The 22,400-nt window shown below is 35.6% G+C and overlaps 1 protein-coding gene across 1 annotated transcript in view; it reads left to right on the plus strand.

Moving 5' to 3' along the window:
- The window catches only part of LOC114644562 (uncharacterized), a 337,895-nt gene that overhangs the window by 79,918 nt on the left and 235,577 nt on the right, over positions 1-22,400 (plus strand). Inside the window, exons 7-10 of the mRNA XM_051934772.1 lie at positions 10,787-10,876; positions 11,583-11,672; positions 14,412-14,486; positions 16,765-16,854. Of these exons, the coding sequence (XP_051790732.1) occupies positions 10,787-10,876; positions 11,583-11,672; positions 14,412-14,486; positions 16,765-16,854 (345 nt within the window). The remainder of the gene's footprint in view (positions 1-10,786; positions 10,877-11,582; positions 11,673-14,411; positions 14,487-16,764; positions 16,855-22,400) is intronic.

Below are 22,400 nucleotides of genomic sequence, written 5' to 3' on the forward strand. Positions count from 1 at the left end.
TACACACATATATATATATATATATATAATATATATATACAAATATATATGTGTATATATATATATTATATATATATGTGTGTATATATATATGTGTGTATATATATATTATATATATATGTGTGTGTATATATATATATATATATATATTATATATATATGTGTATATATATATATATATATTATATATATATATATATATATGTGTATATATATATATTATATATATATATATATGTGTGTGTATATATATATTATATATATATATATATATTTTATATATATATATGTGTATATATATTATATATATATATATATGTGTATATATATATTATATATATATGTGTATGTGTGTGTGTATATATATATATGACAGCAACACTCATAACAATGACAACACAATTACATTGACAATCATGTTACGTTATTTTTAAAATGTTTCCTTTAGTTTTTCATAACCTCTTTAACACACTACTTCTCCGCTGCGAAGCGCGGGTATTTTGCTAGTTTAAATATATATCGCGGATTTTTTGCTGGTTCGCGGATTTCTGCGGACAATGGGTCTTTTAATTTCTTGAACATGCTTCCTCAGCTGGTTTGCCCAGTTGATTTCATACAAGGGACGCTATTGGCAGATGGCTGAGAAGCTACCCAACTTACTTTTCTCTCTCTCTCTCTTGCGCTGACATTCTCTGACCCTGACGTAGGGGGATTGAGCAGGGGGGCTGTTCGCACACCTAGACGATACGGACGCTCGTCTAAAAATGCTGAAAGATTATCTTCACGTTGCTCCCTTCTGTGCAGCTGCTTCGTGAAGCGACATGCTGCACGGTGCTTCGCATACTTAAAAGCACGAAGGGCACGTATTGATTTTTGATTGTTTGTTTTTATCTGTCTCTCTCTCTCTCTCTCTCTTTCTCTGCTCCTGACGGAGGGGGTGTGAGCTGCCGCCTTCAACAGCTTTGTGCCGCGGTGCTTCGCATACTTAAAAGCCAAACAGCCCTATTGATTTGTTTGCTTTTCTCTCTCTCTCTGACATTATCTGCTCCTGACCTGCACTCCTTTGAAGAGGAAGATATGTTTGCATTCTTTTAATTGTGAGACGGAACTGTCATCTCTGTCTTGTCATGGAGCACAGTTTAAACTTTTGAAAAAGAGACAAATGTTTGTTTGCAGTGTTTGAATAAAGTTCCTGTCTCTCTACAATTTCCTGTGTTTCTGTGCAAATCTGTGACCCAAGCATGACAATATAAATATAACCATATAAACATATGGTTTCTACTTCGCGGATTTTCACCTTTGGAGGAGGGATTACTGTATATCCATTTTTTTCAATCACAAAGATTTCTGTTTTCTCCTTGTTTAGTTTGAGAAAATTATTACTCATCCAGTCAGAAACACAAGTTAAGATATTGTGTCAGGGAATCAAGAGAGTCGGGGTCATCAGGTGCTATTGATAAATACAGTTGTGTGTCATCAGCATAGTTGTGGTAGCTCACGTTATGCCTTGAGATAATCTGACCTAATAGAAGCATGGAGATCGAAAAGAGCAGCTGACCCGGGATAAAGCCTTGTGGAACACGTTATAGAATATCATGTGTCTTTGAAGTATAATTACCACAACTAACAAAGAATTTTCTACCTGCCAAGTAAGACTCAAACCAATTGAAGACATTGACTGAGAGGTCTACCCACTGACTAAGGCAATTTCTAAGAATATTGTGATCAATGGTATCAAATGCTGCACTCAGATCTAGAAGGATGAGAACAGATAAAAGGCTTCTGTCTGCATTAACTTGCAAGTCATTTACAACTTTAGTTAATGCAGTTTCTGTACTGTGATTTGTTCTTAAACCTGACCGAAACTTATCAAGAATAGCATGTTTATTCAGGTGGTCATTTAGCTGCATAATGACTGCCTTTTCCAGGACTTTTCTTAATAAAGACAGGATAGAAATAGGTCTAAAATTGTCAAAAACAGGGGAGTTGAGATTATTTTTCTTGAGCAGGGGTTTAACAACAGCAGTCTTAAGACAGTCTGGGAAGACCCCCATATTTAATGATAAGTTTACTATGTAAAGCACACTATCATTTAGCACATCAGATATTTTTTTGAAAAAGCTTGTTGGTATTGGGTCAAGTACGCAGGTGGAGGGTTTCAGTCGAGAAATTATTCTATATAGATTGGGTAAATCCATCCTGGTAAAATAATTAAATTAGCTTAAAATGGAATACCGGGATTTAATAAGATCAGTTTTGGGGGGATGTACTATATTATTTCTAAAATCATTCATTTTGTGATTAAAAAATATAGCAAAAGCCTCACAAGTTTCACTGGACGTTTTTTGGAGGCATTCCATTGAGTGACTTGGGTTTAGCAGACAATCAATTTTAGAGAATAAGGGATTATTAGTATTGTTATTTATAATTTTAGAGAAATAGCACCACCTCTCAAGATGGACTATGATGTTGTATTCTGTTATTTTAACCTTCAGTGTCTCATAGTGGGCAATCGGTTTAGTTTTTCTCCATTTACGCTCAGCTCTCTGGCATGTTTTCTTTAAATCAGACACTCTTTGGGTCTTCCAATGGTGTACCAGTGCTGGAGGATTTTTTAACTGTCTTTTCAGGAGCGACTGTTTCAGCGGCAGCTCTCACTTTAGTATTAAAAGTTTCCATCTTACCATTTACATTATTTTCACTATCGTAATAAACACTACAAATGGACTGGTAACTTACAATGTTAGTAAACTTTGAAGCTGCAGATGAATCAGAGAAGCGCTTTTTATCAATATGCTTCTCATTCATTTAATCTATCAGTATTTCTACATTAAATAGTAAGAGAAAATGGTCTAATAACCGTAAATCCAGCGTGTGCCCCCCTTTGTGTGTTGGCTGACTAATATGCTGGCTCTGATCAAAGGTGTGCAGGAGATTCATGAGTTCTTTTGCTTTCAGATCATACTGAATATGTCGATATGAAAATTAAAGTTGACAACTATTAGGAATATGTCATAGGTACTTATTATAATCGACACTAAGTATGAGAATTTCTCAAAGAAAAATGCATTATATTTATTTAATATAGCCCTAGTAACACTTGGGACAGTATTCTGCTGCCATCTTGTGGGGGAAATAACATTGTACTGCAAAAAAACATGATTTTTTCTACGTGCTCTGGCCCTGTGCAGCAACGCATACATATTTCTACATAGGGTGGAGCCTTCAACCAAAGAACACAATGGCATGTAGTGCTAGGCGGTATACCGGTTCATACCAAAAAACATTTTTTATTTTTGTTATGATATGGATTTTTCTTATACCGCAACACCGGTTTAAATAGCCTAAACAACGTTCGGAATGTGGCACAGCGGGAAACTGTTTAAGGGGGGACCTTTTTCACTACTGCACCACTAAATATGAATGCAATGGAGTACATGCGTTAGTGGAGGTATTGAACGGTGAAAATGGACAGAGAACATTCTGAAACTGAAGCTGTAGCAGACGATAAAGTTGAACATGGTGACACAGAAGAACTTTTGCCGAAAAAAGAAGCCATGTCTGTTGCCTGTAGATACTTTGGTTTTAAAAAGCTTGGATGTGGACCATTATGTTCAAATGTGTGAATACTGTTTCTATAATACTGAATAATACTGCCAGCCAAGTTGTACCTGTTTTTTTTTTTCAATACTGTGTAATGTACCTGGGTACTGTGTAACAGTGTGACGACATGTTGAATTTATTCTCAACATTTTTACTTTAATCTCGACACTTGTGACGAGAATAAAGTCGACATGCTGACTTTATTCTCAACATTTCTACTTTATTCTCGCTGTTTATGTCAAGATTAAAGTCGACATACTGACTTTATTCTCGTAATTTGTCATTAAAGTATAACATCGTAAACTAAGCTTCATCTTAAAATGAATATTTAATTTACTAGATTTTCTCAAACCCCGTCATAAGTTATGTAGCACATTAAATGCTTTGTGTTGAGTGTTCCCCAAGCCATGTTAATCGCTTCGTGCTTCTTAATCTGACTTCCTGTTGCACTAAGAAGAGGTACAGGCAGCAATCACCACACAGAATACATTAATTTCATGATATTCCTGCTCCCTGAACATTTAGAATGTAATCACATGGAAAGACAAGGAAGATGTTAGCCCCTAAGCACTGCTCACTGTGCAGCAACTGTCAATGTTTGTGTCAGGGAAAATTTGGAAGTCATTAATCCTTGTGCTTTTGTAGCCCTCAATAATATTATGGGCACGTCAAGCATGCAGATCAGACACTGACATTCTACCGTCTCATTCATAAGTAACAGAAAAAATATTATAAGAAAAGTGTGCAAAGAAACATGCTTCTACTGTTCCGATTGCAACATCGGGCTGTGCATTGGTGACTGAATTCAAAACGTAGCACATGGAGGGCATGTACTAAATCTACATCAGTACAGCAGTGGATACTAGACATAGCTTTTCCTACTGTATTTATGTTGATGTTTTGGTATTACATATTTCTGTTATACATAATAACATTTTTTCTTGTTGTAAAAAATTTAATGCTTTTGGCTTGTTTTTCCAAGATAAATGTAACACTTATTGAGATTAAGAGAAGGAGAAAAATGTAAAAGTCATCAATATATGGTATTAATGATGAATCTATAAATTCCACTCAATCAAAGTCACAATTAAGGCTTTGTGAAAACACTGTAAATTTCTACAATATCCTTGAGAAAGTGCAGTCCAAGTGTATTGGATGCCCACAAATGTAAAAGCAAATGAATAATAGCTATCAGGATGGAGCGGAACTGAAAAGAATGCACTGCATAAATTTGTGAATGTGTAATTATCTCTGGCAGTATTCAGTCAGATACTAAAATATTGAAAGAATTCAGAACTACTGTGAATCGTGGAATAACACAAGCCTTAATTCCTTGTAAATCTTGTAGAAATCTCCATGTGCCTATCTTTACTTTCTCAATAGGTAAGATAGGAGTATTACAAGGACTTGTGTATGGAATTATACAGTAATATCCTGCTTTAAGAAAGGTCCACAAATGGTATACAACCAACTTCATTTCTGTCTTGTGCCCACAAATGTACAGGAACTTGGGCTTGGAGGGAGTGAAGTAAATAGAGATGGACAAAAGAAAAACATTTAATGTCCTCTCAGTAATTTGCATTTTAGGTGTCACTGAAGAGCCAAATATTGTCAAGCCATTTCTAATCTAACATTTCTTGAACCACACTAAGGTAATTCTATGGGACTTCTAATTAGATGCCATTAGGGATATATTTTAGATTACACCCCATTTACAAAGCAGGTCTCTTCCTAGAAGATTGAGAGATGTTGTAAGAGTCCCCATTGGACATGAAGGTCTGAAGTAACTTGAGCCGAGGTTGCACTGGCTTCAACCCCTATTATTATGAAATGTTTACAGTGACAGTGGAACATTTTTAAATTTAGAGGCTTAAATGGTGGATTTTGTGGCACCTGTGCAAACTAAAAATGGAACATGTTTTCCGTCTACTGTTAAAACTACTTGGGGTGGGTCACCTGAAAGACACTGACTAATATAATGCATCAAGTGAGGCTCTTCAGCAGAATTCAGATCCACAAATTCTTATGTTTGACCTATCAGGTTTTCCATAGTTGTGTATTGGGAACATCATTTCTAATTTATCCTATTTATATGTTCATATGACATTTGCCTCTTCAGTGAGCACTCTTTCCACAGATAAAACATAAGTCCCATTGGATGCAAATATTACCTCAACCACTGCCTCAGCTATAGCCTAGCTCTTTAAATGCAACTTTGTCCCAAGTAAAACAAACTTTGAGCAATTTGCATCTTGTCTGTCTGCATGTTTTTTTTTCTTATTTCTTATTATATTTATTAAAATCTGTCCCATATTTTTTAACCACCTCTTCATCAGGACTTGGCTCAACAGTGCGCAATTTTAAACTGTACTTTGTTTTTGACTCCTATTTAATGTCAGCCTGTCAAGGCCAAATTAGATTCTCTACGGGTCTGCCACTACCCCCATTAAGGACATGTACATACTCACTATGAATATTACTTACAGTATGTCAATAATAAATCAGGAAAAGAGATTGAAGTAGAAAAAAAAACTTTATATTGGGTCAAATTCACTTCCTTTTTTGTTCATTTGTACTTTACAATGAATGCAACAAATGAATTTATCAGTGCAGCATCACATCTACAGGAAATCACCTTTCTTTTGATATTGCAATTAAAAAACTCTTAAAAATCTTTTTAAAAGTATTATGCCATTTTGTGGGGAAAAAGGTGATATGTATTTGTGAATTTTATGTTTGCATATTTGCGCCAAATAAAACAAAAGACTGTATGGAACAATTCCTTTGTTTAAGTTTGGTGTTGTATGGCATATCGTTGTCTCCCACATTGTTGTTCTGTGTTGGTGTTAATGGACATCACAGCACTACCAAAGCAGCTAGAAGCAGCAACATTAGCAACATTAGCCATATTCTGATTAAATAAAATCGGGAGTGGTCTCCCCTAGATTTTCTCATATACTCAGATATGGGGATGAATGTTTGAAGACTACACCACAGGACAATGATTATATTTTTATATTATGTACATTAAAGAACCATCAACAACAAATCAAATTAAATTAATAATACAGTGCATCCGGAAAGTATTCACAGCGCATCACTTTTTCCACATTTTGTTATGTTACAGCCTTATTCCAAAATGGATTAAATTCCTTTTTTTTCTCAGAATTCTACACACAACACCCCATAATGACAATGTGAAAAAAAAGTTTACTTGAGGTTTTTGCAGATTTATTAAAAATAAAAAAACTGAGAAATCCCATGCCCATAAGTATTCACAGCCTTTGCTCAATACTTTGTTGATGCACCTTTGGCAGCAATTACAGCCTCAAGTCTTTTTGAATATGATGCCACAAGCTTGGCACACCTATCCTTGGCCAGTTTTGCCCATTCCTCTTTGCAGCACCTCTCAAGCTCCATCAGGTTGGATGGGAAGCGTCGGTGCACAGCCATTTTAAGATCTCTCCAGAGATGTTCAATCGGATTCAAGTCTGGGCTCTGGCTGGGCCACTAAAGGACATTCACAGAGTTATCCTGAAGCCACTCCTTTGATATCCTGGCTGTGTGCTTAGGGTTGTTGTCCTGCTGAAAGATGAACCGTCGCCCCAGTCTGATGTCAAGAGCGCTCTGGAGCAGGTTTTCATCCAGGATGTCTCTGTACATTGCTGCAGTCATCTTTCCCTTTATCCTGACTAGTCTCCCAGTTCATGCCACTGAAAAACATCCCCACAGCATGATGCTGCCACCACCATGCTTCACTGCAGGGATGGTGCCAGGTTTCCTCCAAACGTGACGCCTGGCATTCACACCAAAGAGTTCAATCTTTGTCTCATCAGACCAGAGAATTTTCTATTCTCATGGTCTGAGAGTCCTTCAGGTGCCTTTTGGCAAACTCCAGGCAGGCTGCCATGTGCCTTTTACTAAGGAGTGGCTTCCGTCTGGCCACTCTACCATACAGGCCTGATTGGTGGATTGCTGCAGAGATGGTTGTCCTTCTGGAAGTTTCTCCTCTCTCCACAGAGGACCTCTGGAGCTCTGACAGAGTGACCCTCGGGTTCTTGGTCACCTCCCTGACTAAGGCCCTTCTCCCCCGATCGCTCAGTTTAGATGGCCGGCCAGCTCTAGGAAGAGTCCTGGTGGTTTCAAACTTCTTCCACTTACGGATGATGGAGGCCACTGTGCTCATTGGGACCTTCAAAGCAGCAGAAATTTTTCTGTAACCTTCCCCAGATTTGTGCCTCGAGACAATCCTGTCTCGGAGGTCTACAGACAATTCCTTTGACTTCATGCTTGGTTTGTGCTCTGACATGAACTGTCAACTGTGGGACCTTATATAGACAGGTGTGTGCCTTTCCAAATCATGTCCAGTCAACTGAATTTACCACAGGTGGACTCCAATGAAGCTGCAGAAACATCTCAAGGATGATCAGGGGAAACAGGATGCACCTGAGCTCAATTTTGAGCTTCATGGCAAAGGCTGTGAATACTTATGTACATGTGCTTTCTAAATTTTTTTATTTTTAATAAATTTACAAAAACCTCAAGTAAACTTTTTTCACATTGTCATTATGGGGTGTTGTGTGTAGAATTCTGAGGGAAAAGATGAATTTAATCCATTTTGGAATAAGGCTGTAACATAACAAAATGTGGAAAAAGTGATGCGCTGTGAATACTTTCCAGATGCACTGTATATTGAGCAATTATTATAAAAGTACAGTTGAATAAATTGGACTCTGCAGCTGCATGAATAAAAAAAAATCGAATATGTGTTCAGGTAAAGTATCACTTCTGGTTTAATGGATTTGGCCCAAAAGTTAATACAGATAAATTTCATCCATCTGTCTCGTTGCATTTTTGAGTTGTCGTGTTTACTCACAGGCACACACACACACGGACATAATTCCAAAAAACTATATTTTCAGACTCAGGGAGGGCTGAAATGTCAAGATTCATCAAAAATCTGAAGGTTGAATTTTTTCATGATTACTATACTTTCTGTATACTTCATATATGAAAAAGTAATAAGGTTAGTTTCAATAGTCTCAGCTTGTTCAGATCTTCATTTTTTTAAAGATGCAAATGTCAGGTATAGTTTTAGGCAAAACAGCATCTTTTACATCTCTTTTTAATAATTTCCTTCATTTTACTATTGGGGTCTTGCTTAGAATAATTATTTGTATTATTCTTCTCTTTTACACAATTTCATAAAAGTGATCTATTAGACATTTACTCTGATTGTGTCCTACCCACTCGTATTTTTCTTTTAACTGCCCTTTATTTATGTTTTATTGGATGGGTTTATACGAGTGACAGTCTAATAGGGGAAGCATTGGTGCTCAGTTGCAAATTGCTGTAAATGCCTGTCAATGAAAACTTGGACTTTTCCTATTCCTTGACATTTTTTTTTCGTATATGTTAAGGCCAATTTGCAAGCAGGGCTCCGTGGCTAAACACCTGAGTCACCCAGATGATAGATTTGGCCATGTGGTGTGTTTCCCTCCTATATACTAACGTACACTATTTAATATTATGATATGTTCATAAATATATAAACACAATATTACTCAGTGCACAATTTGGGACCTTTTTGACGTAAGAGTGCACTGATGATTCAATTTATGATACTGGCTTGACCTTGTTTTTGGATTATAATCTTTTTAAGTAGGAAGCAAATATTTATTCAATTTTTCCTTGTGGCATTATGATATTTGTTCCTTTTTCCTGATGTCTCCAGGTTACAGTACTGAACTAATGCAAAGTGTTGTGATTCACTTACCCAAAATGGCAAAGGAGGTGTGAGGCCTATCCTGTGCCTGTTGTGATACTTGAGAATTCCCAAGCAGTAGAGGGGGACATTACTATCAAACCACAGGTAGAAATATGGGCAGACACAGAATCTTTATAAAATAGAAATATTCATTTCACAAAGTGTGCAGATGTCTGGACCACAAAAAGCAAAAAAGTTGCCTTAGCAATAGGGCAATTCAACAGCCCTAAGCTATATGAAGCAAAGTCAAAAACAAGGCAAACAAGGTCAAAAGTCCAGCAAAGCACAAAGTATAAGAATAGAAATAATTACAGCACTTGCCATCTCTCTCTTTGAAGTACATTCAAATGAACTGCAAGGGACTGTGGGTAGCCCATGCCTTTATAGGTCTGAGGACAGTCCCTTGCAATGATATGCAGGTGGTCCCACCTCTTGACCACCCGGAAAACACAAGGAATACAGTAAGAGATGTGTAAACATAAAGAAACAAAATAATTAACAATGTAAATATAAACAATCAAAAAAATTAAACATAAAAATGTAATTTAAACTCTAATCTGTGGAGGAACCCTGGCTGAAACATAATAGTGCCAAAATGTGCTTAGCTTCAAAAGTTCAAAAATAAGTCAAGTTCACAAAATATACAGTCCACACTCTACCAAAGGGAGGATGATCATAAACCTTGAACGTGTGAATGAATGGGAAAACGAATCTTTATGATAGGAGATTTGTTTTACAAAAAGAGTTGTCAACAAAGCAATTCATTGCAAACAAGTCCATAAACGCTAACCAGAAATCAGAATCCCAAAACCAAAGCAAAATAAGTGAAAACAGCAAGTAAATACAAAGAATTAAAAATAGAAAAAAAGGAAACACTCACCAGCCACCTAGTACATACAACATATAGCAGAGTGATTGTAATTTCCATGAGCCTTAATAGAGCTAAGAGCATTCACTCAATGGAGACTGACAGGTGGTCCCACCTTTGGGAACTACTCACAAAATACAACAGACATGGCAGAACACATTTTAGCACATACAAACCAAACAATCAATAAACAAAACTGATACATAATTAAGCAATAAACATGAATATTAACATAAAAGATAGTAACCAAAGGACCAAAAATGATTAAAAAGGACATAAAAAAGGAATTTAAACTAAACCAGGAAGGTGACCCTGGCTTAAACATAACACTTAGGAAGAAGGCTTGTTTTTTCTTAATAGTAAAAATTCTTTACATTCATATGGTGCTTTTCTCACTACTCAAAGCACTCTACAAAAGGGAGGACTCAGGACACAAACCCATGATGTCCTTACTGCGAGGCAGCAGCGCTACCACTGCACCGTTTTTATAAACTGAAGAATAACAATTGTTATCTTTTTTAAGTCTGACCAAATTTATTTCCATACAGGAAAAAGTGTTATTGAAGATAATAAGAGACAGAGTCACTAGGATGAAGAAGGAATTCAAAGAGCTGAATGACTTTCTGATTTCAAAAAGGGTAAGTGTTCTATATTACTAAAGACATCTTAACCAAAAAAAAAAAAAAATAGAAGCTTTGTAGGAAAAAATAGAATTGCTTTACCATTTTTTTGCTTACATGACTCATCTGGCAATTTTGTATTTTATATTAAGTATTACATACTAAGTTCAGGTCGTTTTTTAGCTGTTGTAGTGTTCTGTATGTACAGTATATTTGAATATATGTGTATGTGCTTCTATATATGTATTTTTATTTATTTATTCCAAAATAATTCTAAAAGTGACTGCATTAAACCAGGTGAACATTTACTTCCATTCATCCTGTATCAAACATTTGCATGCTTAACTGTCCTCAACTGCTTATGTATGAGAGTGCTGCATTAATTTTTCCAAATTATAAACTTCTTGTGTACTAATCCACTTATTCACTGTTTAATAATACAATATTCCTAATTTATATAAACACAATAATAACTCAGAAAGCCGTTTTGGTAAGATCTGTTTAATGCTTTTGGCATATGCATTTGTAACAATCCAAAATGCAAGATTAATTATTTTCCTCTTTTCAAAAACATAAGAAGTATGGATGTGTTCTGATGTTGCCAGCATGCACAACGGAACTGAAGTAAAGGCACAGATTAATAGAAAGGCAGTTTTTGCCTTTTATACTTCAGAATCACATTTTTGTTCTTTTTAACAATTTGACAATATCTTTTTCTATACAGAAAATGTGGTTACTGAGTGATCTAAGTGATGCATTGACAGAGATAAAGGAAGAGTTGGACAAGTTGAAATATATTCCAATTTCAGAAAGAGTAAGTGTTAACCAAACAAAAATCTGTATAGCCAAAAAAAAGTAAGAGATGCTTTATAATTTCCCTACTAACAATTAGAAAGTGGAATTTTATCATTCTTTTTTGTTGTGTTTCTATTTCCTACATCTTTTCTAGGGTAAACTGTCTGATCTATTTTACCAGATGATAGGCTACCACCATACTGTAGATTAGGGATGCTTTCTAATGTTAAGGGTTATAGGTCCAGCCAGTATTTCATGTCTAGAAAGGACATGGCTCCATCATTTTGAGATGAAAGAACACTGGCACATCATTCATCTAGTGAGAGGAATTCTATCTTTTTGAATTTACTCCCATTAAGAAAGTCCTGATAACTCTGTTTATGACACTGGGTTTACCTCATTTTTGCTTTGTGGTCTGTTCAGTAACCTAGATGGAATGATTTAATAAATTAATTTATTTGTTTAGAACATGAGGAATTGTCTTTCTGTGTCCTGACACCTCCATCCTACATTACAGCACTAATACCAAGGCACACATTACAGCTTGGCATTATATGCTTTAATATTTTTAGTCCAAGCCCTTTTTTTTTCCCCACAAGTAAACTAGTTATTGAGTAAGACATCAGACAGGCTCTATGGAATAAAGAAATAAATTCACAACCTCAATGATATTTTGATTTAAAAAAAAAGTGTTCTGTATTATTTACGATGTCCCAACCTGAAAGCAATCTTTATAGTAAGAGAATGTCCAGAGCACTTTATAGTTGGTGTTGTTATTTGACTAATTTTCTGAAATGTGGGTATTTTATGCACTTTGTTCAACTATTTTATTGAAGTTACTTTTTGAAGACAGTGGGAATAACTACAGTGAATGAATGAATGAATGAATGAATGAATGAATAAATAAATAAGCAACATACCAAAAGTAAAAGAAAACCATGCACATAATAATAGCCTGCTTTTGTTTTTAATATTTTATTGATTTATTTCTTCATTATTGTATATATTCCCACTATCTTAAAAAAGTAACCTTATTAAAACAGGTGAATATTTATATCCATTTTCAAACATTTACAGTACATGTGTAGCACTTCTCTACTGCTTACATATGTGGTTTCTGCACAGATTATTGCAAGTGACAAACTTCTTGTATGCTAATATACCCACACACTTCTCAATATTTTATATTCACTATGTATGTAAACACTAATAACCCAAAAGAAAAAATGAGTTAGTTTTCTGTTTTAAACAACAGAAGAAATCTGTATGTTCTGATGTCTCCAGCAAATTCTACGAAATTAATGTTTAGTTATTTGAAAAAGTAAGTACAGCGCAAGGAAACTGTTGACTTTTTCAAAATTTTTGAACAAGTAAACATTAGATCTTCATGCAAACAGTGCCTGCACATAAAGGTGTGATACTTGACATGGTGTATTCATTCATAATCTAAATTAAAGAAAAATACAAATTTAGCACAATGAAAAAAGAAAGTACACCCCTACATTTATCACCACTTCAAAATCGTGTGTTTCAGATGAGATGCCAATGATTTGAAACTCCTTAGGGAGTATGAAGGTGGACACTTTGTTTTAAACCGCATATATATCTGAGGTCTAGTGTTCTCTTTGCTATTGATGTGTGTGGTCTCATCATGCCAAGATCAAAAGAGCTCTCTAATGCCCTCTTAAAGATAAATGTGGATTCCTATGAGTCTGGCAAGGGGTTTTATAAAATCACCAAATTGATTGTAATCAATCATTCCACTGTAAGGAAAATCATCTACAAGTGTAGTAGATTTTAAATAACTGCTAATTTCTCCAGGACTGGCCAGTTTAGCGATTTCATCCCAACAGCTGACTGTTTGATACTAAAAGAAGTCTCCAATAACCCCAAAATGTCACTTTGTGCTCTGCAGATAACTCTTGGAATAGTGCATGCATCTACAATCAAAAAGAGATTGCATACATTTGATCGGCATGTGAGGTGTTCCAGGAAAAGGCCTTTGCTATCTTAAAAGAACCTTATAGCAAGACTCCAGTTTGCCTTTATACATCGAGGCAAATACCAGGCCTTCTGTTATAATGTGTTCAGGACAAATGAATCACAGCCATATCTGTTTGGCCACAGTGGCAGTAGACATGTTTGGCACAAACTGAAGGCAGCATTTCAGGAAAAGAACCTCAAACAAACTGTGAAGTATGGGACTGGAAATGCTGTCCCTTGTGGTCCTTTTGCTGTCTCAGGACCCGGGCAGCTTGCATTCTTTGAGTTAACTATGATTTCTTCATCATATCAAAGTGTGCTTGAGGAGAGTGTGAGGCCATCTGTCATAAAGGTGAAGATGAACCAGAAATGGACCTTTCATGTAATTTTCACTGAGTCAATGTCATAGACTGTTGGGAAGTTATGCAAAACATTTCCATGAATTCATTTCCAGTAAAGGGGGCAAAGGTAGACTTATTTTTCCCCAGCACACCATTCAATCTATTTACATTTTTGTTAAATAAATTATTGAAAAGGCGATTTTTCCATGTGTTTTTATTCAAGTATATCACATTTATCTGCAAGCAGAGTTTGCATGAAAGTCTACTGTATGCCAACTCAAATATTTTGAAAGAGTCAACCATTTCCATAGGGTGCACATACTTTTTCACATCACTGTAAATGCATACATTAATAGAAAGATAGTTTGTTTTTGCTTCTTATACTGACAAATGTTTGTAAAATTTTTCATCTGACCTTTTCCATTACCACGCAGGTCAATGTAAGATACGAAGTTAATGCAATAAGAGCCAAACTGTACAATCTGAGTGACTTTCTGATTTTCAAAAGGGTAAGTATTCTGTATTAATAAAGACAAAATAAGAAAGAAGTGCTTTAGAAGTGTCCTCTTTACATAACTAATCTGCTGACATTTATATTCGCGTATTTCATGCTCATTTCCCACAAAACATTGGTCTTCCTTTCCTTTTGTAGTGCTAATTATTTGTTTATACATATGTTTGTTTAATCCCATAATCATAAAAGGATCTTCATTAAATTGGTGAACATTTACATCCATCCTTTGTGTATCAAAATATTGCACAGTTGGCAACCTTGTTTTGTTAATTTAAAGGGTTTTGTATGAGCTGATCCAAGTGTCAAACTTCCTATATATAAATGTATATTGTTTAATTTTATATATCTCCATAACCAATGGAAAGTTATAGATTCATAGGAAGGAGGTTTGTTTTTGCTTTTTACATATAAACTAATAAATAACTTATCTTTTTTGAGTCTCAACATGTCTGTTCCCACATAGGAAAAATTGTTATTGAGCAATATGAGAGATGAAGCCTCTGGAATAATCAAGGAATTTTACATGCTGAATGATATTCTGATTGAATTTGTATCATTACAGACATCTTAACTACAAAAGAAAAACTTTATATTAAATTAAATAACGGCCCAAGCTTTTTTTTTTCTGTTACCCAGATAGTCACACGTCCTGGTAACTGATTAGTAACATCACTGTTTTTTGCAGTATCCATTTATCCATTGGCTATTACTTTTCAAAATGTATCAGAGATAAATGGGATTATAAGATGACTCAAACAGAAAATTTCACTATATGCAGATGATATGGTACTTTATATATCAGACTCACTAATATCATTGCTGTTATTCCTTAATGCATTAGCAAAATGTCAAAGGACATCTGGACACAAAATTAATTTGAATAAAAGTGTGCTTTATCCAGCAAACTCTCTAGCACACCATGCTAGACTAGACATCTATTTGTTTATTCTTTTTTTAAGATATCTAGATATGAACATCATAACAAAATACAATGATCTTTTTCAATATAATTTTGATTATAGCATGGAAAAAAATCAAATAAGATGTTAACAAATAAATGGTCTACCCTCCATCCCATTTTAGCAGGGAGAATCAATACTATCAAGATGAACATCTTTCCTAAGATTCCATTTTTATTTCAGAGCATCCCTGTCTACATCAAAAAATCTTTCTTTAAGAAACCAGGCTCAGTGATAACCTGTTTCATCTGGAATTTGAGATGTCATTGAATTTTAAACATAATTGTACAAATACCTAAGATAGAATGTGACATGGAACTACCTATCTTTAAATTTTATTTATTTTATTACTGGCCGGCAAATATACACACTATAAAGACCAGGAAATTACTACAAAATAATGAATTTATACCAGCCTGTGGAGCAATGAAAATCAAATCTTTCTGTTCTTCTTTCACCATTACACCAATAGTGCAGTCATCCACCAATCACTCAGAATATGGAAACAATGCAGGACGCATTTCATAACACAGAAGCTTTTATCTGTTGCTTGTCTAAATGATAATCACCTTTTTCCACCCTCTCAGACCTCTACACAGCATTTAATCTTTGGAAAACTTTCAAGATTAAGACACTTAGAGAACTATATACAGATAATCGTTTTGCATTTTATGAACAATTACACTTCCCTTCGCTAACCTTATGGTACACTGGGAAAAGTAATTTTCAGTTAACATCTCAGAAAGGAGTGGAAGTCAACCGTACATAGAATAGCCTTTAGCTCTATATGCACCACGCGCTCAATAATTCAACGTAAACTCTTTCATCGATTTCACTTACCTCTTTCAAAGTTGTCCAAAATGTGTCCAGAACAAGATCCAAGTTACGAGTATTGCTATCTAGTGCCAGCATCACATGGCCACATGATTTTGGAAGGCTCCAGATTAACATAATCTTGTAAAAAAATCTGTAAATGCCTATCGGCCAGCCTTGCTGTCACAATCACTCCTAACCCATTAACAGCTGTTTTTGGTGGACTTCCAGAAAGGCTTAAAGTGAAGAAGGACAAATTAATTGTTATAGCTGGTATCACACTACTAGTGCTTATTTTGCTCAGCTGGAAGAATCCCAACCTACCTATTCTTACTCAATGGTTAAGTGACATTCTGAATTATTTGAAATTGTAAAACATCAAATTCTTGCTTAGATGATCTTTCTGGTCTTTTCCCTAGTTTGATTTTGAAGTTATTTTGTTTAGGTTTGTTATACTGCAAAATCACAATTTTGTTATGTGACCTTATCTTTTCAACACAGGGGGAATTGTTACTGAGTGATATAAAGGATGCAGCCTGTGGAATTAAAAAAGAATTGGACAAGCTGAGCAACAATTTAACTTCAGAAGGAGTAAGTGTTAACCAAACAAAAATCTAATATCACCAAAAAATATTTAAATATTAAGCACTTAGTAAGTTTTCTGCTTACAATTAGAAAGTGGAATTTTATCTTTATTTCTTTCTTAAGATGCTTCTTTGTTCTGAATCAACACTATATAGACTCACATCTACCATCTAGAAAGGATATTGCTCCATCACACTGGCACATCACTGAATTCTATGTTTTTGAAATTACACCCATTAAGAAAGTACTCTTGATCATTTTATGACACCAGGTTTACCTCACTTTTGCCATGTGGACTTTTCAGTAACTTACTGTAGATGGAATGATTTAGTAAATTTATTTTCTTGCTTGGAACATGAGGAATTGTCCTGATATCTCCAGTCTGCAGTCTACACTACAAAATTAATATGAAGGCACACATTAGGGCCATGATATTGGTGGGAAGGAAATGTGTTTTCCCTTTTAAACTGCAGTCTTTTTTGAGCCTGACCACATCCCTTTTCCCACAAGCAAACTGGTTATTGAGTACAACAGGAGCCAGAGTCCCTGGAATAAAGAATGAAATACAGAATTTCAATGACATTTTGTTTTCAAAAGACATAAGTTTGTAGTACAGTGTGTCATGTGGCCATGGCAAAACAGTGCGCTGCTGTTTCTTTTTAATTATTGAATTTCATATTTGTAAGTGTAGGTGATTGTGAGGAAAAAAAGTCTTGCAGCTGTGGAAGAAAAAACCCCGAGGAAGACAAGAATAGTTCAATCAATTATATTTTTATTCAGTCACAGATGAGTACTTGGATTCTACGTTGGAAGGCAGAAGAGCAAAGTTACATTTTTCGATTGGCTTTTTATAAGTTCTTCTTCCTCCCCCTTCCTATTACTTAATCCATTCATCCATCCATTATCCAACCTGCTATATCCTAACCACAGGGTCGCGGGGGTCTACTGGAGCCAATCCCAGCCAACACAGGGTGCAAGACAGGAAACAAACCCCGGGCAGGGAGCCACCCCACCGCAGCCTTAATTAATCAAAAAGCATAATATTGTTTTCTTAAGCATTTTATTTTATTACGCTAATAGGCCATCTGTTTTTATTTTTTTTTTACTTGTCATATAGACCCTGGTCTTCTTTCCTGTGTCAAATAGATGTGTTCCTATGAAAATTGTCATTGGTCAGCTTACTGCACCCTGTCTTATAACAGGCGCCTGTATGAATAACCTGCCGTTATAGCAAAATGGCTTTGTGAGCTATTAACCCTAAGTAGCTTGCAAGCAGTTAATTTTTTTCTTTCACACAGCCATTGAGTTTTAATGCAGTACTATCTAGTTTAAAACCTTCTATTATGTCATATAAATGTAATGCTATCTCATTTAAACATAATCATTTTAATTTTTAATGTGGCTCTTTTGCGTAAGATCTTATATTGTGTTCACATGTTATATATTGCTGAAACAAGATGTGTACAGTGACATGCAAAAGTTTGAGCCCCCCGATCAAAATTTTTGTTACTGTGAATAGCTAAGCAAGTGAACGATAACCTGATTTCCAAAAGACATAAAGTTATAGACAAGACATTTCTTTAATATTTTAAGCAAGATTATTTTTATATTTCGATCGTTTACAGTTTCAAAATAACAACAAAGAAAAAAAGTTGTCAAAAAAAAATCTGGCGTTCCCTAAATGATCAGTACTTAGTAGTACCCCTTTGGCAAGTATCACAAGTTATAAATGCTTTCTCTATCCAGCTAAGAGTCTTTCAGGTCTTATATAGGGGATTTTCACCAATTCTTTTTTGCAAAAGGCTTTTTGTTCTTTATGATTCTTAGGCCATCTTGCATGTCCTTCTCTTTTGAAGTCTATTCTGAGATTTTGGATGTTTAGGTCAGGAAAGTGTGAAGGCCATGGCAAAACCTTCCACTTGTGCTTCTTAAGATAGTCCATTGTGGATTTTGAGGTGTTTTTAGTTTATTAACTTATTGTAGAAGCAAGCCACTTTTATCTTTAGCATTTTCAAAGACAATTTGAGGTTTTCTTTCAGAATTTTCTAGTATTTAATTGAAAATATTATTCCTTCTACCACTGAAATGTTCCCAGTACCACTGGCTGTTGCACAAGCCAAAGGCATGATCAATTCACTCCCATGATTCACAGTTGGAGAGGTGTTCTTTTCATGAAATTCTGTACCCTTTGTCAAATTTATGCAGGTGTCTCTGCACAGTAGAATAGTGCACCATCACTCCAGTGTCTGCTAAATCTTCTTGAAGGTTTTTTGCAGTCAAACAGGAGTTTTGATTTTCCTTTCCAGCAGTCCAATTGACAATTCTCTCTGAAAGTTTCTGCATTTGGCCAAAGATTTTCATCAGAATCACTCTGAATTTTAACTTTAGCCATCAACCAAGCAATAAATCTCTTAGCGTGCCGTATCCAGCCCTGGATGTGCATACACTCAGCAGCCATTGCATCTAGAAGTGACATCTGGTCACATGGGTGGCAGTCAGATACCTTCCATCTCCATGCAGAAAAGAAATTCTTCAGTGGGATTGAGGAAATGAAAGCATGGTGGCAGAAATAATGACATTACCTTGAAATGGGCTTTGCAATAAGCCATTCTGTACCATGGTAAAAATGATGAAAGGCCAAACTGTCCAATAAAATCACAAAGTTTGGTAAATTTTGCCTCTCTTGCTTTCTTTCTGGTGAAAGCCTGCAAGAAAAGCAGTAAGGCATGCTGTATTGTATTGGTCCAATAATGAGCTTATGCAGCTGCAATTAATCACCAGATATTGCAGCACACATGGTGATGTTACCCGATGCTTGGCTCCATTGGCTTCAAGCTCCATTATTGTCTTAAGTAAATTAGTAAATAAGCAAGGTACCATTAGTCACAAATTGTATAGCTAGCTGTGTTGTGAAAGATCTCAAAGAACAATGCCCGTGCATGGTGTGTTATTAAAATCGCCTTAGATACCTTACCTAAACATATTGGTATCTGAGTTCTTTGACACGTTTAGAGTTCCTCTCAAAAGGACAGTGGACAACTGTTTTGTCTTGATCTGATGTTTCTGGAGCACTCCTGAAATGGTTGTAGTATTAACATTGTGAATGGTTGAAAATTTGTTGTTTGAGATTATGTTGTTTTGTATTTCTCTTAGCATGACTCTCTTGTTGGAAATGACCATCTCAACCATCGTATCCTCTTGTTGAGGTGTAAATATTCTTCCCCTTCCCCCTGTTGGAGGTAACCGCTGGGTCATACAGTAGGGAGACAAAGTCAAATGTGCACTGATACATCAGTTTGTTTTCTAGAGACTTTTCTCATAACACAGTACTGCTGTCATATACACATCATTCAGATGCCTTCAGTCAGAATGCAGTAAATACTGCAAAGTACCTGTTGGTTTGCCTAAAAATCCAGACTATCTATGCTACTGTGGATCTAGGCAATGTTGGTTGAACCAACTTGCTTGCCTCAGGGATAGACAATGATTTACCATGTGATCATTTTTTGTAGCTCTGATTTCATCAGGCACAACTGTTCTTCAACTTGTGTTCTTCTTCCTCTGCCTCTGGGTACATCTGTTTTTCTCATATTGTCTAAAGAAACCAAATTCCGACCCAAACATGGCCTCTTTTATACATATGGTAAGAAGACACAAACAAAAAACCTGGGTAGGTCTTTAGCTGAAATGACAACCAGATGTTTCAGTAAGTGAACCAACTACATTGCATAAAGTGATAGTCCATGATTCACATATGCAGCAGTATTAGTGGAAATTCTCTACAGCGACAAATACAACATCAACCTACCTACAGTATATACATACATGCACATTTCACTGCAAATATGACCATTTTTGTATAGATGGTAACAATGCTACAAAGTAGAAAACTTTTGCTAAAATCAGAATGATCTCTTTATTGTGAAGACCAGGGGCCATACAACTTCCCACACACCCAAACAGACCAGACACTGGCACAAGTCTCGGCACAACGCAGGCATTTTTCAGCTCTGAAGAATGTTTCCCAAATTTCTCACCTCTCCAGCACATTACAAAGCACTATTAAATACAGCACACATCACTTTATGTTTTTCTCTATTTGTCTGTCCTTCTGCCTGCACTCCTCCTCCAGGAAGCTTTGTTCACCTCCTCCCGACTCTGACCCCCTGAATGGAGGGAGGTGGCTCCATTTATTCAGAATCCCGGGAGTACTTTCAGTGCCACACAATTGTGACCTGGGATGGCTCAGCAATTCCTGCAGCTCACCCCAGGAACCCAACAGGGCTGAACAGACAAATACCAATTCCCATACAGTCCTGTGGGAATCCGAGGCACTATTGCAACCCAGAGGGTCTGCCATGTAGCAGATGGGGGGAGATAGCACCCTTCACAAGCCATCTGCCCCTGTCCTTCCTTTAAGGAGGTGTGCTGGCCAGGAAAAAATGGCATCCATCCCTCACACTACCTATTTCAAGTATATGTATAGTTAAATTTTTGTCAAAATACAGCATATTTCTATCTACTGTGAACTACTGTAAATTTTGTTTCGTTTCTTTCAACTGAAAGTTAACTGTTTGGAACAGAATGTCTCAATGTATGAAAAAATTGCTGTAGTTGAATAGAATTTTGCTGGGGTTGAGCAAGTCTGAAAACAATTGTAAAAAATTAATATGCAGTTAGTTTCAATTAAAGATTTTAATCACAATTACATTTTTTAAACGGACAGCAACCCTATTTTTTTAATGCACTGCACTTGACAATTTAAAGTCTACAGAATAACATTTTCCCACACATATAACCAACATGCATTGATATTACTCTACAATAACTTATCTTCAGTATAATAAAATAAAATACAAATTTGAGTGTCAGTGTTCACTGAAGAATGATCTGGACAGGAGTCAGTTCTATTAAATGCTCTCTCCTGAATCTTGTAAAGAACTAACAGTAAGGACAGCTCAGAGATAATATAGCATAAGTCACATTTTTGCAGTACGATGGAACATAGAATTACTGACGTGCAATAATTCTTCAATTATTTATAAAGACAATATATATATACAATTGTTCAAAGTTTATTCTTATCCAAAAAAATTGAACATTCACTTAATAAGTTACCTGTACTTTCCTTAGTCATTGTGGCTCTTGACCAGATTCTAGATGCCAGGGTAATGTTCCGTTAGCTTTTCCCGAGCTCAAATTCCATAAACTAACAACAAAAATACTTATCTCTGCTTATAGGAAAGCTGACACGCCTTTAATTAGCACTCACATTACAAGGAACAGCAGGACCTTGATGTCCAGGCACAGCTACATTCCTAATTACTTAAATGCTAGTCTCATTTTAAATTTGAGTTTGTCTTGTCTATTCAATCAGTGACTTTTACAGCTGGACTCACTCTAGCATTTAAGTAATTAGACTTGTAATAATTGGCCACAATATCTTCCATACAACATACATATATTGTTCACACAATATATAACTTTTGGTCTCAAAATACCATATAAGAGATAGAGATAGCTTAAGAAGACAAAAAAAAAATGCTTTCCTC

The sequence above is a fragment of the Erpetoichthys calabaricus genome, chromosome 12 (assembly GCF_900747795.2).
Source record: "Erpetoichthys calabaricus chromosome 12, fErpCal1.3, whole genome shotgun sequence".
In the NCBI taxonomy this organism is placed as follows: Eukaryota; Metazoa; Chordata; class Cladistia; order Polypteriformes; family Polypteridae; genus Erpetoichthys; species Erpetoichthys calabaricus.